Below are 16,120 nucleotides of genomic sequence, written 5' to 3' on the forward strand. Positions count from 1 at the left end.
TGGGTTCACTCTACTATTTTAAGTTTCTGAAGTAATCCTGCTTTTGACAAACATTCTGAAACTACTCCTGCCTCCTTTCATATTTTAACTTCTGCTGTATTTGTAATAACAATCAGGGATGGAAAAAGGGGACATAAATCACCTTCTTCTTTTAAATTACGAAGTCATTCTGTTAAGGACATGCATCTTTCTGATGTCTCTTAAAAGGTTTTACATATTTTTGCCCTAGCCAACACTTTAGTGATCCTTATTGCCTTATGTTTACCAGAGTAATTCTTAGAGTGATTTTGCAAAAAGACTCTCCACAAAGTAGTGAAGGTCTGTTAGTAAAACTGAAGCTGATCAGTACGTATTTGTGGATATCTGTGTGTATGCATGTGCAATTATATTTATTCAATAATTTATAATTCTGATACAGGTATAATTTTTTGTTTCAATGGAAATGAGGTTACAAAATTGTTCTCTGTAATGTGCATATGTATTCAGTTGTCAAATCTTGTCTAAGCTTTTGAATCCGTGGCTAATTTCAATCAAATTTGAGAGAGGTAAAAGTGATATCAGTCTGTCATCTAAAGTTTTTGTTTAAAGAGGGACTTGGATACAAAGACTAATATTGACTGTAAGTAGTACTACTTACCATAAGCAAAAAGGGCAGACATCAGAATTCATAAAAGAGAAAGATTTTATGAATACCAAAGCTAGGACCTTTAACACAAATTTAAGAAAAATCCAGTCCCCAGTCAGAAGCTCTACTCTCTGTGTATTTTTCAGTGTTGAAGAGGATCTGAAATCACACGGCAGCCTTGGCATAATTTGACTAAGATGCCAACAAACAATGAAAGAATTCACTGGCATTGCTGGTTCCATTGCTCATGGAACTATCCTCAGAGAGAAATGTATCATTTAGTAGCTCTTTCCTTTTCAAGACATGAAAACACTTGATTGAAGAAGAAATGCTGCTGCACACAATCCATTGCAATTAAGAAACCAGTTTTGCTTCTAATCAGGAAACCAGCTACCATGATTCTTTCTGGAAGACCATCTGAGAAGTAAAATTTGGCAGACACTAGGGCTGAAAACTATGACTAAGAAGATGAACAAATAGGTCAGTGAAATTTATAAAATCCCACATAAACATATATCTCTACCTAGCTGAGAGTCATTTAGTGTTAATTTATTTTTAAATCTTTAGAAGTTGGAAACCCCTCTGCTTAGAAATAATCTTTCTCTTACCTTTTGGTTTTGGAGGACAGCATTTGACGAACTGGAAAATTATGCTGTCTGAACGGACCGTTTCTGTCTGGTAGCATGTCAACAGATCCTTAAGATTACCAAAACTCCTCTTGGTTCCACTAAGATTATATTCTCCATTCTCATTCTTCGTAATTAAGCAGTGCTTATAATCAGTGGTGTTCTCACGCTGTGAAGTTTTTTTCCATTAAAAATAAAATTGATCAATATTTAGTATTTGAAAGCTTATTTAAATGTATAGCACTCTACTAAATAAAGAATGAATGCTTCAGCAAAATATTACCATAATTTGTTATTTTGTTCTCACTATGTAATACTGATACTGAGAAAACATGATTCTACCCCGATCACTGGAATTAGCATGTTGATGCTAAGAAAAACAAATGTTATGAAACCTGCAAAGATGGAGCTCAAAAAACAGATAACAGATCCTAGGAAAAAATCCTTCAGAGCTAGTTATGAAAGCTTCTTCACCATTACAAGGGGCAACGTCAAAACAAAATTTTGCTGAAAGTAATAGCACAAATGCTCATGCTCCACGTTATTTTGACAAGCATTTGGACGTCTCATCTGTATTTCTATTTTTCTGTTGTCTACAGTACAATTCTAAGCAATTAGTTCCTAGGGCAGATCTTCAATATACACTGAGTTATTTTTACAATGAGTCTTGAAAATATCTCATTAAACATTTTTAAACCAGAGGAGCTCTTAATAGTACTTTCAATGGTCTTTCACATCAACACTACAGAAAATGTTTCAAGAAATTCTGATTCTCAAACACCTTTTAGTTGCTTGCCCAGAAAGACTCAGAAAAAGAAAGAAATACATCCAAATATGGCTAGGTCACTTAACAGCAGGCTTAACTGACAAGCTTGACTCTTAGACTTTAGACTAAGACAGGGACTTAGACTAAAAAATTCCCTATCAGACGTACTTCACTGACCCGATGTCACATTTTTTGTGAAACTGATCTTAAAATGGCCATTTACTTCTCCATCCACATATCAACGTTATTTTATTGTTTTCAGAGATGCACATATATCTGACATTATTTAGCAAACATACTAGCTTGCTGCAAACCAGCAGGAAAACCCAGGTATTACCTTTCCTAGTTAAAAACCCGAAGGCAGCTGTGTTAATTTAATTAAAGAGAAGGCCATTCTCAGAACAAGATCATACAATGATTTAACACCCATATTAAGGTACTGTATTATCACTAACTGCAATCTCACAGAGAAGAGGTACATCTGGTTCTTTAGCTGCACGAGAATTGCAGGCATTTTGAGGGTGGCTCCCACTCTATCTAACACCAGATATCCACCTGATTATCTGTGCTGATGTAACATCTGCCAAATACTGTGGCTGGCCCAGTACAGGGGATGTGGACAGAACCCAAACCCAGAAGAACTTATGAAGGAGTGCCACTCTCAGATAGCCAAGAACTGAATCTCAGCCTAACCAAGCCCCGCTCCAGAGCGGGGAGGTAGGCAGAAATCCCAGGAAAAAAATCCAAGTGAAAAAATCCTCAGACTTAAAAATAAAAAGAAAAAACACCCCAAACTGGTCCACCACCCAAACATTTACTACAGTCCCAAAAGCCATGTCACCACTCCCAGAACTCTCAAGCTCTCTTCCCTCTACTTGTCTTGTTCTCATAAGCATACGGTATGTATCATTAGTGATTCTTTACCATACAAGTATTCTGATGTTTCCCGCAAGACCCTCAAAGCTGGCTAATCTGACAGAAGTAGCAACAGAATACACATCAGACAAACATTCTGAAGAATTCTCAGAATAATTTACTGAACTTCCCAGGCTCATCATCATAAAGCAATAAGGATTATACAGGTACTATCTAAGGTAGAATACAAACCTCTATAGCAAAGGTGAGGAAGTATTTTTTAAAATCTTTAGGACTGCAACGAAGAACGTAGAAACCAGTCTGATTACCCGCTTTCTTCAGTTTACTGATAGCAAAGTCCATGCTATAGTAAAAATAAAATATTTAATATTGCAAAATTTCAACATCCAGGAACATTAGATATCTGATAATAATGCCAATCTCTAATACAGCAACAATTGAAACTCCCAACTTTTTACAGCTAAGTTAATATTTTTTCCCTTTTATATTCCAGCGTTCAGGGTGGCTGCTTATGCAGACAGCAGTATATTAAAAATTCTTAATACTGAGAACACCACAATTATTTATGTAATGAGAAATCCTACAGCCTAAAGAACTACATTCCCCATGGCTTATGATATGACTTTAAACATCCATTATGGAAGAAGCCGTAATAAACCAGCTTAAAAGAAGCTAAAATTGACAAAATATCTGTGTAGGTGGGTTTAACTTGGGAAAGGGCTAATAAGAAAGTGGTGCTGAGATAAAGTGGTGCATTTTTTATTATAAGAACCAATTTCCCTTTAAACAAGTCTTGCTAGATAACTATTTCTATTTATCTCAGGGAATGAGGAACAGAATGGCTTGGAAAGATCTAGACTCACTGCACATCCTTCTAAACAGCCCTAAAAAACAGTTTATGTACAGCATTAGTCATTAGTGCAAGAAATGTGATTAGAACTGTATAGGTTTCCATCCCTGTCGTCGTCGTCCTTTTCCTGAAGGTTATAGCACCTACCCTCTTTCAGACATTGGGAAATTTACAGAAGTATTCTGTAGTAGCCAAGTAGAGTACACTAGTTTCATACATGTATCAGCTTTCGAGCTTTCTGTAGCTAAAGCAAATACCCTTTTTATTCTGCCTAACAAAAACACTTCTATCTGCAAACAATAAATAATACCATATGAACAATTAAAAAGATTTTTTAAAAATTCAGTGAAGATACGAACCTTCCTTTAAACAAACCCCAAGTAACAAAGAAAGCAGACAAAGAGACAACATCCTTTAAAAACAAAACAACTCTCCAATTTATATGGCTCGCAATCCTTGCTCAAGTATCGTATTGTCTGAATTTGCCTTTTTCTCTTTGACAGCTTAGATAATATAAACTGCTAGAGGGGCTGCAGTGACAGCATGAGATCCTCTGTCTAGGACACTGTATGTTGCTGCCATGGTAGTAACTACAATTCGGTAAATACAGCATCAAGACTTTGCTGCCCATCTCACTCAAAAAGAATTCTAAGGGAAGAAAATTAAAACCAGAAGCTTTTAATTTATTTTTAAAATTATGTCGAGAAGGTATTTTATTTTGCAAAGTGAAAAAGAAGAGGAAAAATGTAAAACATTTTATGTTACGTAAATGAAATAAATACACAATTCAAGATGTCCATCATGGTTCACGGTCAACTAAAGTTCATCTTTCAAAAATATATCACCTTGCTATATTGCTAAAAAATTGCTTACAAAATTGGTCCATGGCAATTGCTTTGGATGTTTTCAAGGACTGATGGTGGTGCTACTTCTTTACAGAGATAATGGTGGGCATCCGCAGTTAATCTGTAATATCCATCAATCAACGACACAAAGGAGAGAGCTTCTCTTAATGACTGAAATTCAGCCTCCTGTTAAATTGTCAGGGGAAAAAGGTGTGGGGTGGGGGGAGAGAAAGAGAGAGAATTTCCATTTTTAGCAGGCAACACAAAATTCCTGGATATGGTAATGGTATAAAAGCTACAAACATATATACATACAGTAAAGATATAAAAATAGTTTTTAACTACTGTTTGTATAGTTCTACCTTCCTGGTGTCATCCAAAACTTGTTAGCAATCTTCAGTGTTCAAAAGTAAATCCAAATTAAACAAATCTTCCATAAAACCCCCTTACTCTAAATACATCAAACAGCAGAGGAATGCTGACAAAAGGGAACATCTGAATGGACAAACTGAGTAGATACCACACACTGTGGCAGACCCTACTGCACTGGAAACAGTGTTATTTTTTTCTGATAGGAAAGCCTTTGCTTATCTAAGGTTTATCTATAGATATCCTATAGATAAGCCTTCACTTATCTAAGGGGCTACATTCAAGTAGCAAAGAAAAGTCTCTAGAAAAGGATCTGCCTAAAAAATTAATTAGTAGTTAGAAGAACCTGACATCCTGAGCTGGACTAGATAGAAGCTAACCTTTAACTGCTATGAAGAGAGATGCAATGGATGGAAATGGGGAGAAGAATAATGTGGTCAAAGGAAAACGGTGTGTGGAAAACGTCTATGCAGAATACACTGAACAGGTAAGAGCAGGACAAAATTACATAACATACTTATTACTGCCAATAAAGGAAGACAGTCTATTTTTATCTAGCTATCTATATTTTCTTAGTATTTTGACAGTTGCATCAGAACATAAAAAGCTGTCCACTTCAACAGAGAAGTGTTCACCATCTACAGAGTCACACTAGATTTCATTCGGTAGCACAGCACAACAGAACAGGCTTCAGTACATGCTGTACAAGCTTGCTCATGACAATTGGGACATGCCTAGTACCTGAACACAATTCCTTGGCAAGTTCTTTGCTAGACAGCAATAAAAAAGCTGGTGCATTTGATTACATGCCAAGAATTTGTCTGGAGTCTTCGAACTCCTTATTAAAAGAGGACCTGGAAACAACTCTCTTTCCAGTTGTTTCGACATATTCAGAAAACCCACACAAACCACAGACCTAAAAATCCAGCCATTTTAATCAATCCATGTATCCTAAAAGTCTTAAAGTACATTTCTATCATGAGTTCTAGTTGCTGTGTAACAGATTGAACTAAATCACAAATTCTAATTAACACATCAGCTATTTCTGGTATGTAAGTGTCCACACACAAATAAGTCACAAGCAAACCAGCAGCTACTGTGCTTTTTCCTAGTCTGCCATACTCTTCAGCAGTTTTTAGACAAGCTCCTAGAAAGCCACTTTTAGCCTCAAAAGAATATGCAGCCAAGTACCTAACTACTGCTATTTGAAATTTTTGAAGAGAATTCTAATGGCTCAAGATTAAGGAAGCCTCCTCCACCAATCTGAAATACGCTCTCAGCACCACCGACCTGCATCGCAGATACTCCAGCTACTCTTATGTTTCAGTAAAAAGCCTTGAAAAAGATTCAAATTCCTAACAGGCCTGTGCTATTAATGCAGGAAATGAAAGTGAATTATAATTCTTATATAAATGAAAGTAAACCATATGCCTTTTTCTTTCAAAGCACCATTAGACAATAATACGTAACGGCTTATTGAAATATTTTTTGAATTTTAAAAAATATTTTTGCAGAAAAGTAGTAGTTAAACTCTACACAGTTTTTTCAAACACACACAAGAAGGAAGCTCTCCTATCACACAAATGCCTGAGCTGGGGAGCCCTGAAGGCTCACAGATCAGTCATGGAGATAAAGGAAGCAACAACTTGTACTGCGTTTGAGTGGCAACGTTTTGGTAGCTGGAGGGCTAACATGGGTGGCTTCTGTGAGAAGCTGTTAGGAGCGTCCCCTATGTCCGATAAAGCCAACGCCAGCCAGCTCCAAGATGGACCCACCGCTGGCCAAGGCCAAGTCCATCAGCGACAGTGGTGGTGCCTCCGGGATAATGTATTTAAGAAGGGGGAAAAAAACCTGCTGCGCAACAGCAGCCAGAACAGAGAAGTGAGGCTGTATAACAGAGAAGTGAGGCTGTATGAGAGCAACAGCTCTGCAGACCCCAAGGTCAGTGAAGAAGGAGGGGGAGGAGGTGCTCCAGGCACCCGAGCAGAGATTCCCCTGCAGCCTGTGGTGAAGACCATGGTGAGGCAGGCTGTGCCCTGCAGCCCATGGAGGTCTCCACCTGTAGCCCATGGAGGACCCCACGCTGGACCAGGTGGATGCCTGAAGGAGGCTGTGACCCTGTGGAGAGCCTACGCTGGAGCAGGTTTGCCCACAGACCTGTGGACCCATAGGGAACCCATGCTGGAGCAGTTCATGAAGAACTGCAGCCCATGGGAAGGACCCACATTGGAGAAGTTCATGGAGGGGTGTCTCCCATGGGAAGGGCCCCAGGCTGGAGCAGGGGAAGAGTGTGAGGAAGAAGTAGCAGTAGAGACAACAGGAGATGAAATGACCGCAATCTTCATTCCCCATCTCCCTGCACTGCTGGTGGGGGAGGCAGAGGAACTAGGGAGTGAAGTTGAGCCCAGGAAGAAGTGAAGGGTGGGGGGAAGGTTTTTTAGCATATGGGTTTAATTCTCATTATCCTACTCTGATTTGAACGTCAATAAATTAAACTAATTTCCCCAAGTCAAGTCTAGTTTGCCTGTGATGGTAATTGGCGAGTGATCTCTCCCTGTTCTTATCTCAACCCCCAAGCCTTTTGTCATGTTTTCTCCCCCTGCCCAGTTGAGGAGGGGAGTGATAGAGCAGCTTGTCAAGCACCTGGTGCCCAGCCAAAGTCAATCCACCACATGACTATGTGAATTATACCTGTTGGAAAGTCTGACTCGAGTGTAACGCTGGAGTTCAAACTGAAACAACTTTACTTTTTACATTCATGTATAAAATACTTTGTAAAAGCAACTACATTAATTTTGCCAATGACATTATCAGAATGGCATTAAATTCGCCAATACTCATTTTCTGTGTATCATCATACTTTCAGCGTATTTTGAAGCCTTTCTCAATGTGTTGGTCACTGGCAGACAGCTTACCATGACAGTAAGGAAACAGTATGTTCAATAGATCAAACCACAGACTCAGATTTAAGACTCCAAGAAAGAGAAGAAGCAATCTGTGTATCAGAAATTACCCTCAGCTATAAAATCTATTTTTATTTCAGTTCATGCACAGAGCTTTGAATGCAAAAGACCCTTGGTGTTCCAATACACTGTTTATACTGATGAAATGCATGTAGTTTTACTTCATGGTTAATTAACATGCTAATTGCTTATACGACAGTATAAATACCACAGCAACCACACAGTCTGCTCAAAACAACAATGTATTTGAAAAAACTGCAAGCAAAGTAAACAGACCAGATTCTTGCTATCTTGTTTGTGAATGGTGACAATTCTGCTCTCACTGGAGCCTTCTTGGCTTGCTTGTTTAATGCTGACATCAATGATATCAGGAAAATCACAGTATGTTTGTAAATCCTGCAATAAATATTGGTTACATGTCAGTAATAACATAAATAGCAACTAAAGACCCCCAACCTATCTGCAGCATCAGAATTCCTACAAATCTCAATTTATAAACTAGCAACAAAGAGGATTATAAAACCTTAAATACACTATTACAAAGTCTTGTGTTTATGGGACCATCACTAGAAGCATCAATTAAAAAATGCACAAAGATCAGGAACCATGAATGGAAATACTCATTTATGGGTTAGGGTTTTTTTTATTGTAGATACTTCATTGTTCTGTAGTATTCTGTGAGGATTAACATTGGAACATGATGATTAATCTTTGGGGAGGTTTTTTTGTTGTATGGTGTTTTTTTTTTTTTAAATTGAGAACTTGTTATTAACATCCTGATTAAAGAGGCTTAGAAAGTTTGTTAACAATCCAAAATGTCATAGCTTCATCAGAGTGATACAAGCTGCAGAATCTGCTACCAAAGAGATGGATGTAGTACGAATGGAGAAAGGGTCTAAGAGAAGGCTGTCCCACCAGCCATGGTTGTCACTGACTAGGCAGCTTGAAGCATCAATCCTAATTACATGGGAAATCCGTGACACATTTTACTTTTCATAAGAAGTTCAGGTAGTCTTTGATACTGTGATGATCTGTAGCACTTCCTTCAGTCATTCACAAGCCAAATTACAATATCTTATAAATCGTACACTGTTTTGTTTTCAATAGAACTTAACATCCTTAAATGAAGGCAGATTTAGCTATCTAAAACTACTGTTCCAAAGCAACTAGATTTTATTCAAGTCAGAATACCCATTTATATGGCTGCAAGCATATCCTATCCTAAAACAAACAGGTGTAATAATCAAGGTCGTAAGACTCAGTGGGTATCAGTTAGAATAAATCAGCTGAAATGCACTGAAGACCCTGAAGCTGTATTTGGCCATCTAGTTGCTGGAGATGTGAACTGGCAAACAAATTTCTTCACAATCTACCATACATATGTCATTCCTGCCTTCAAAAAAAATGAAAATTTTGTTTCAATTCAGTATCTTAATGAAGATACATCACTACAGTTTGTTGAAATAAGAGTTATGATCATATTTCAAGCAGCCTTATTAATTTACTAAATTTTCATAACCGATTTTATAAACAGTTTCTGCACCAATGAAAATAAATGCAGCCTACACTGCGTCTCTGTAAGTGGGATGATAACACTTAATTATGAAAAAAATAATTTGGCATTCTCTATAGGAAATACGATCATTTTAAACACTACTCTTACTACAGGCTTGGTTGCCAGGCCCAAAAAGCATTGCATGCATCAATTTTGTACAAATAAAACTAGAAATTGCAAAATGTGACATTTATGTTAGCTCCGCCAGAATAACCGGCATTTACATGCAAATTAGGAAAGGTAGAGGGCTGATAAATAACAACTATGAATGAGGTAAGTGGACCTAATGTCAATCTACAAATATTCTAAGAACAGCACACTCAAAGCATCTGGGTATGTAATTGGATTTTTAGTATTAAAAAAAAAAATAGTATTTTTACAAATTGTTACAGGTAGTTTGGTCTTGACTGCTATATATTATGAATCAAAACTACCAAAATAATGGACACAAGTATTTTGGAAAACTGACATGCTCCATTTTGCCTTTAATTTTACCTTTGGAAAACTCCCACTCTCAACATATATCAGATTCTGGTGAATTCAACAACATGAATAGTTATGCTGGTAAATCACACACAAAAGAAGTAATACTGATGAATAAAAATGCATCAGCACACCGTTACTGGCACTTACTCAAATAATTTTAGCATTTAATTCCTGAACAAAGAGTACATGGACTCTGCAGTCACAGAAATGTCACTTTAAATTTGCTAGCTCAGACACTGGTAGGAGTCTAACTGCAGCAGGAAATAGGTATAGGGAAATTTACCTGGGCTTTGGAGTCCTTAAAACCTTGCTTTCAAAGAGAATTTGAGGAATTTGTGCATTTTACCTACACCTGGAGACATGGTCATTACTTTTTGGCAATCATTTTTTTACAGTAACAAAGTTGCAACACTGTTTCATTTGTCAAGCACAGACGTATTACAAGTTCAAGTACTGACTTTCTTCTAATACTTCAATAAAAAATAATTTCGAAATCCTACCCTGTTTAAGTCAGTACATTACTGTGAGCCTCAGTCAAACACAAATTGGATCATCACTGTGAAGTAAAATTTACCTACCAAATTTACCAGGGGTAAATCAGAATTTCCAATATAAGCTAATCACTCTGCTACATGATAAACTGCACCATTATTAAAATAATAAAAGAAATTACCTGCTCTGCTAGTGTCTCACAGTCTTTAAGTTTTCCTCTTGAGCACTGAATACCACCATTTCCAGTTATTACAATGGTTGCAAAACGTTCCTCTCCAGAAGGATCTCCACCAGGTTCTTTTACTTCAAAAACCTCTGAATAGAAGGCAGACTGAAGGGTTTCCAGATTTATAAGATACTTAAGTTTCAAGTTTCTGGCAGTAGCTTTGCATTGGCCAAACTGCTGTATAAATTTGCGGAACCTGTACCTTATTCTTTTTCGCGTCAAAATGTGATAGTCTTGGATTTTTGCTCGCACACATTTAGGCAAAAACATTTTGTAGCTGTGAATACATAATCAGCAAAAAAATTAAATCCAGCAAAGATAATTAGTTCTGCTCTAAACAAGTCAATATGAAAACATCTTTTCCTCTAAATGTAACCTTATTCTTTGAACTGTAGGATAACAAGTATCCTTTATTCAATCTGTTGTATGTTCTTTATAATACAGCCCTGTCTTCTTCCATTTTCCATTTTTCCCCCTCACTCAAGTTTCAATATATATTACATAATGCATTTTCCATAAATCCAGACATGTCTGTTCTAGTCTTTGCTGAAGTACTGAGGTAAAGCAGCAGAAGTTACACAGTTGCTTGCTTTGATGTAGAAGCTGGAAAGAGGATACCACATGGATAGAGACAACTACATGGATATAGGACAAATTTCCTGGCTGAAAATACAGCAGGTGGAACTTGTGGTTGGTTCTCACTGAAGTTCCTATATCACAGTCTGTATTCTACATGAAGAGGGCAAAAGAGTACTTTGTCACCTTCAATGAGCTGGCCAAGTTGTTGTCTCATTCTGTTTTTCACTTTTGCTAGGTTTCATTAAAAGACAAACATCAAGCATTAAGTACTAATCAGGGACAGAATTAACTCAGCTGGAGAGGAAACCAATTAGGTTGATTAACCAAAGTGAACTGATAAACTCAAGCAAGTTTAGCAGACATTGGTCCAAGATGGTCAAGAGCCACGCGACATGACAGAAGAGGCATAAGGGAGCTTGATTTGTTCAGCCCAGAGAAAAGAAGGCTCAAGTATGGTGTTCTACTAATTGTCTTGAACTAACAGGTGGTTATGGAGAAGACTTAGACTCTTCTCACATATGCACAGTGAAAGGACAAGAGGCAACAAGAGGAGAATCAATATCATAGCTGAGAGATTATTAGATAGAGAGAAAATCTTCCTCAGCAAGCGTGATCACACACAGGATAAAGCTGCCCAGAGATGCGGTGGAATCGCCATTTCTGGACACCTTCAGAACTTCACTGGACAAGCCTTGAATAACTTCATCTGACTTTGAAGTAGGTCCTGATTTGAACACAGGTGGGATCTGATAACTTCCAGAGCTGTCTCCCAGCTCAAACAATTGCTTACAACCTTTCCCACTTGAGTAGCTGCTGCCTTACCTCTCATTAAGAGAATCAAATCCTGGTAGCCAAGAACATGAATGGCAACCATGATACAATTTTCCTACTAATTTATAGTTTACACTATAGGTAAATTTATGGAATCGTTGCACCAGAATAAATCAATTGTCAACAGCTGTACATCTCCTCCTAGATGCTAACATGCAAAAATACTGGTTTAGATATCAGATAGGTGTCATAACTATGAATTACGGAGTCACCTGACTGAATTGTAAATAGCCAGTGGGGTTTGGTCCTTTTCTTTGGCCACTCTCATCATATCCAGAACAGCCATTCCAAGGCATTCTTCCTGTGTTTCATGAGTAACAGGCATCTGTATCCATCCATCCAAAAAATCATCTCGCCACTGTGAAACAAGAAGGCAAGAAAGCAAATTAAAACTGCAGCATTCTGCTCAAAGGTTTTTTTTGTGGTGTGGCATTTTTTGTTTGTTTTGGCTTTTTGTTTTGTTTGGGTTTGGTTTTTTTGTGGTTGGTTGTTTTGTTGGGGTTTTTTTTGTAATGACAGCATTCTTCTGAATGAACACCTTCATCCACAAAAAGCTGCACATATTCATAATAGGTATCAGCTACCATCATGTTTAGAAACAGTTTTCAAAGCATTTTCGTTTTAAATCTCAAAAAGGTCAATATGGAGAGGATGTTCTACCCTGTGCCAGTTCCAAATGCAAGTCACGCTGAAAAGACTTCCACAATGTAGTGGCACAAGAAAGGAGCAACACACTCCCCCCCCCCCACAAGTGCTATTAAAGCTTCATCTCTCCAAATACACAATATGACATGGAATTTATTTTTCATCTTGAGTGGGCTTCAAGCTGTCAAAGAGCATACACAGCTACTATCAGAAGACATGGAAGGGAATAAATACTAACAAGCTTTACCAATCTGCATTAAAAAATAAACAAGCAAATCATACCTGTGCAAACAGGTAAGACATGACAAGATCATCAAGAACAGGGCTTTCTGCACCTCGAAGGACGCCATACCGATATGCTCTGCTGCTGCCATTGCAATACCAGTGGGGAAAATAAAACCTGTTAGGAAATATTTAAGCAAACATCAATGAACAGATTCTTTCGCTTACCAGCACCAGACATTATCGCTTTCATAGACAGATATCTAATTCATGCTGGCTGGTTTGGAGGATCAATATAAAGCCACAGTTAGCCAACTAAAGGCTTTGGATCCAGTTCTTGGTGTCTAAAAGTACTACAGCAATTAAGAAGGGTGATAAGCTATACTGGTAAGGATGAGGAGCTCTGCAAACTTATCCTCCTCAATCAGAATATAGAGAATTTTGTGTTACTGTCTTCCAGTTTCCTTTGAGAGAGTTCCTAAAGAAACATTCAGGCCACACTACGCAAGGTAAACGAACAAAACTGTGACTGTAGCTTTAGATGTCCATATTCAAAAATCAGGTTAGAGAAAAATGATTCTACTGCAGTCATCTGCCTGGCTACACAGGATAATTACTCTGCACTTCAGAACTACCACGAACTTCAAATAGGCAAGCACAGAGGAGGTAAGAGGTATCATTACTAAGAAAAATGTTATTTTTACTTCTGCTGTATTTTTCATTTTTGTTTCTTCAGTCTGACATTGAAAACATAGTATATAGACAATTGATAAAATGCCATTCAAACCTACTCCAATAATTTTGATACTTCTATCTATCTCTTACCCAATATCACCAACATCTGTCCATAACTTCTTAGAGAAACTATAGTTCAACTAAGTATCTTGTTGGTTGTGTTTCCTCACATAGTATTGTTTTACCATGAAAAGTACTTAATATTTGTTTTAGATTACCTTATCCGGTAAATTAGGATGAGTCTGGTTGCTTCATCTATATGGAAGATGTGATTTGGAGGATACCACATTCTCTCAGTTTCACTCATAAGTGCAAACATGTTATGATACACTGGCATGATACCTAAACAAAGAACAGAGAAATAAATGTTTATAGGAAATGGTTTTCACAAAGAGTCCACCTTATTTTAAAAAAAATATCATGGTAGATGATCAAGTAGTAGATTGGCATATGTTCTCGAACTATGCATTGCACTACTCTATCACTATCAACAGCATTGCAAATCACCATCCCATAACCTGCAGACTGTTTTTGCTGCTTTATTTTCTCATTCTTCCTTTATGTTCTCTGACTGCAGACTGTGTTCACCTGTTATCCTGTACTTCACTGTTAGACTACAATATTTTCTCTGTATGGCATTTAATACAATGGATTCTTAGCATCTCAGTTTAGTAACAGCTATATAACCTTTTTCCTTACTTTTTCAAAAAACAGATCTGGGCATTGATTTTAAGATTTTAGATGAAAAATTAAGAAGTAAAGCAATACAAAGGAAGTTGTCATGATGACTAGGACAACGACCCGCCATTTACATTTTCATAGCTCAGTTGAGAACAAACCCAAACATATATTCTTAAACAAAACTGGGAAATATTCCGCCCCCCCCCCCCCCCAATTCAGGATTGTTGTAATGAGAATTGACAAGCAATCCCACTTAATCACAAACTATGGACATTGGTTGAGCATCCACTCTTCAGCAGCACCAGATTTTTACCTTGGCTTTTGGGCTCCAAGCTGACAGTACAGCCTAACATAAGACAGATGCCACAGCATTGTATTTTCTGTAGTGTTACGCATCCATGCAATGCCAGTGCTACTATTTTGAAAACAGGTTACATGCCCAAGAATTGACAGCACAAAAGGATGAAGTTCAACCACTGACAAACATACTTTGAAGACAGGAAAAGATAACAGGTCTAGAGGTCAGAGAGTAGGATGAAAAGGGTGGCGTTAAAGTCACAGCAGGCCATAATGAAAGAAAACTATGTTCACATTAATGCAAGATACTAGGGAAAGAAGGCAAAAAATACTGAAAACATAACACAAAGACAACAAAAATAACTTTAAATGACCTTAAGAGACAAAAGAATTCTGGGAAAATGCAAAGCACCCACAACCCTGCTCAAAAGAGTCAGAATGAAATCACTGAAATACACACAAGAAACCAAGGGGGGTGGGGGGACAACACCCACACCCTTTCTTCCTGCTCTGACCAACATCTAGGTAACTTCTGAAGGGTGCAGACCCAAATTTGTTTCATCACGTCTAAAGTGCATGTAAGACAATCAGTTAGAAAACCCCCATCAACTCCACATATAAACCAGCATAATTTTGTGGAACAAAGAGTAATGCAGTGTTAAATAACAAATAGCTTAAACTCATTACAAAATGGGAGTTCTCTCTGTAAGGAGTCAGTAAGAGGGCTAAAAATAAGAGGCTTATTGTGCATATGTCAGATTAAAATGCTGAAATCTATAGGCCTATCATCTGACACTTGTTTAAACTTAAGCTCATCAAAATATACCAGAACTATAGGTGCTGACACATGATTTTCTATGGAAAGGAATCATAGATTTACAGGAGACTACAGAAATGGAAAGCATTATATAAAGTAACCAAAGCAAAACAAAACCTAGAGAAACTCCCCCAAATGAGTAACTCTTAAGGGATTAGTAACTGAAGGATTGGCTGTAAATCTAGATATTGCAAATTTATGGTGCAGTAAGACATACTTGATCCATCAGGGTTTTGAGAAATATCAAATTAACTCCATTTTATGGAGTTAAAAAGAAACCAACCCCATGCAACCAAACATGGTTCTCATTTGCTATGTGAAGTGGGATCAACTAGATTACATTACAGATCAGTTGTCTATAAATCAGTAGCAACTGACTTAGCAGTTTTAAGGCTGTTGTGTTTGTATCCCAAATAATTTCAGATCAATTCAGTGTTATGCACACAATTCACCAGCCCATTTCAGGATTCTAACTAGGTGCTAAACACCATTCTAGACAATGCTGAATATTTAAATACCTAGTCTCCCTGACACACTTCCCCTAAGTATTAACAAACCCATGTAAGCACACTGAACAAGAGAAAATTTCCAAGTCATATTCTTAAAATCCAAATGTTATAATATTTCACCAAAT

General features: G+C 37.4%; 1 protein-coding gene across 15 annotated transcripts in view; it reads right to left on the reverse strand.

Moving 5' to 3' along the window:
• The window catches only part of JAK2 (Janus kinase 2), a 91,716-nt gene that overhangs the window by 27,990 nt on the left and 47,606 nt on the right, over window positions 1–16,120 (reverse strand). For all 15 annotated transcript variants that reach the window (XR_005102060.1, XR_005102059.1, XM_037374501.1 and 12 more), the window contains 8 exons: window positions 13,910–14,033; window positions 13,017–13,134; window positions 12,302–12,447; window positions 10,635–10,956; window positions 8,197–8,316; window positions 4,617–4,774; window positions 3,125–3,236; window positions 1,234–1,420 (listed from right to left, as the gene is read on the reverse strand). Coding sequence is in view for 13 of the 15 variants with exons in the window: in XM_037374501.1 (XP_037230398.1) it covers window positions 1,234–1,420; window positions 3,125–3,236; window positions 4,617–4,774; window positions 8,197–8,316; window positions 10,635–10,956; window positions 12,302–12,447; window positions 13,017–13,134; window positions 13,910–14,033 (1,287 nt within the window). In the remaining 2 variants the exon portion in view is untranslated. The remainder of the gene's footprint in view (window positions 1–1,233; window positions 1,421–3,124; window positions 3,237–4,616; window positions 4,775–8,196; window positions 8,317–10,634; window positions 10,957–12,301; window positions 12,448–13,016; window positions 13,135–13,909; window positions 14,034–16,120) is intronic.

This window comes from Falco rusticolus, chromosome Z (genome assembly GCF_015220075.1).
Source record: "Falco rusticolus isolate bFalRus1 chromosome Z, bFalRus1.pri, whole genome shotgun sequence".
In the NCBI taxonomy this organism is placed as follows: Eukaryota; Metazoa; Chordata; class Aves; order Falconiformes; family Falconidae; genus Falco; species Falco rusticolus.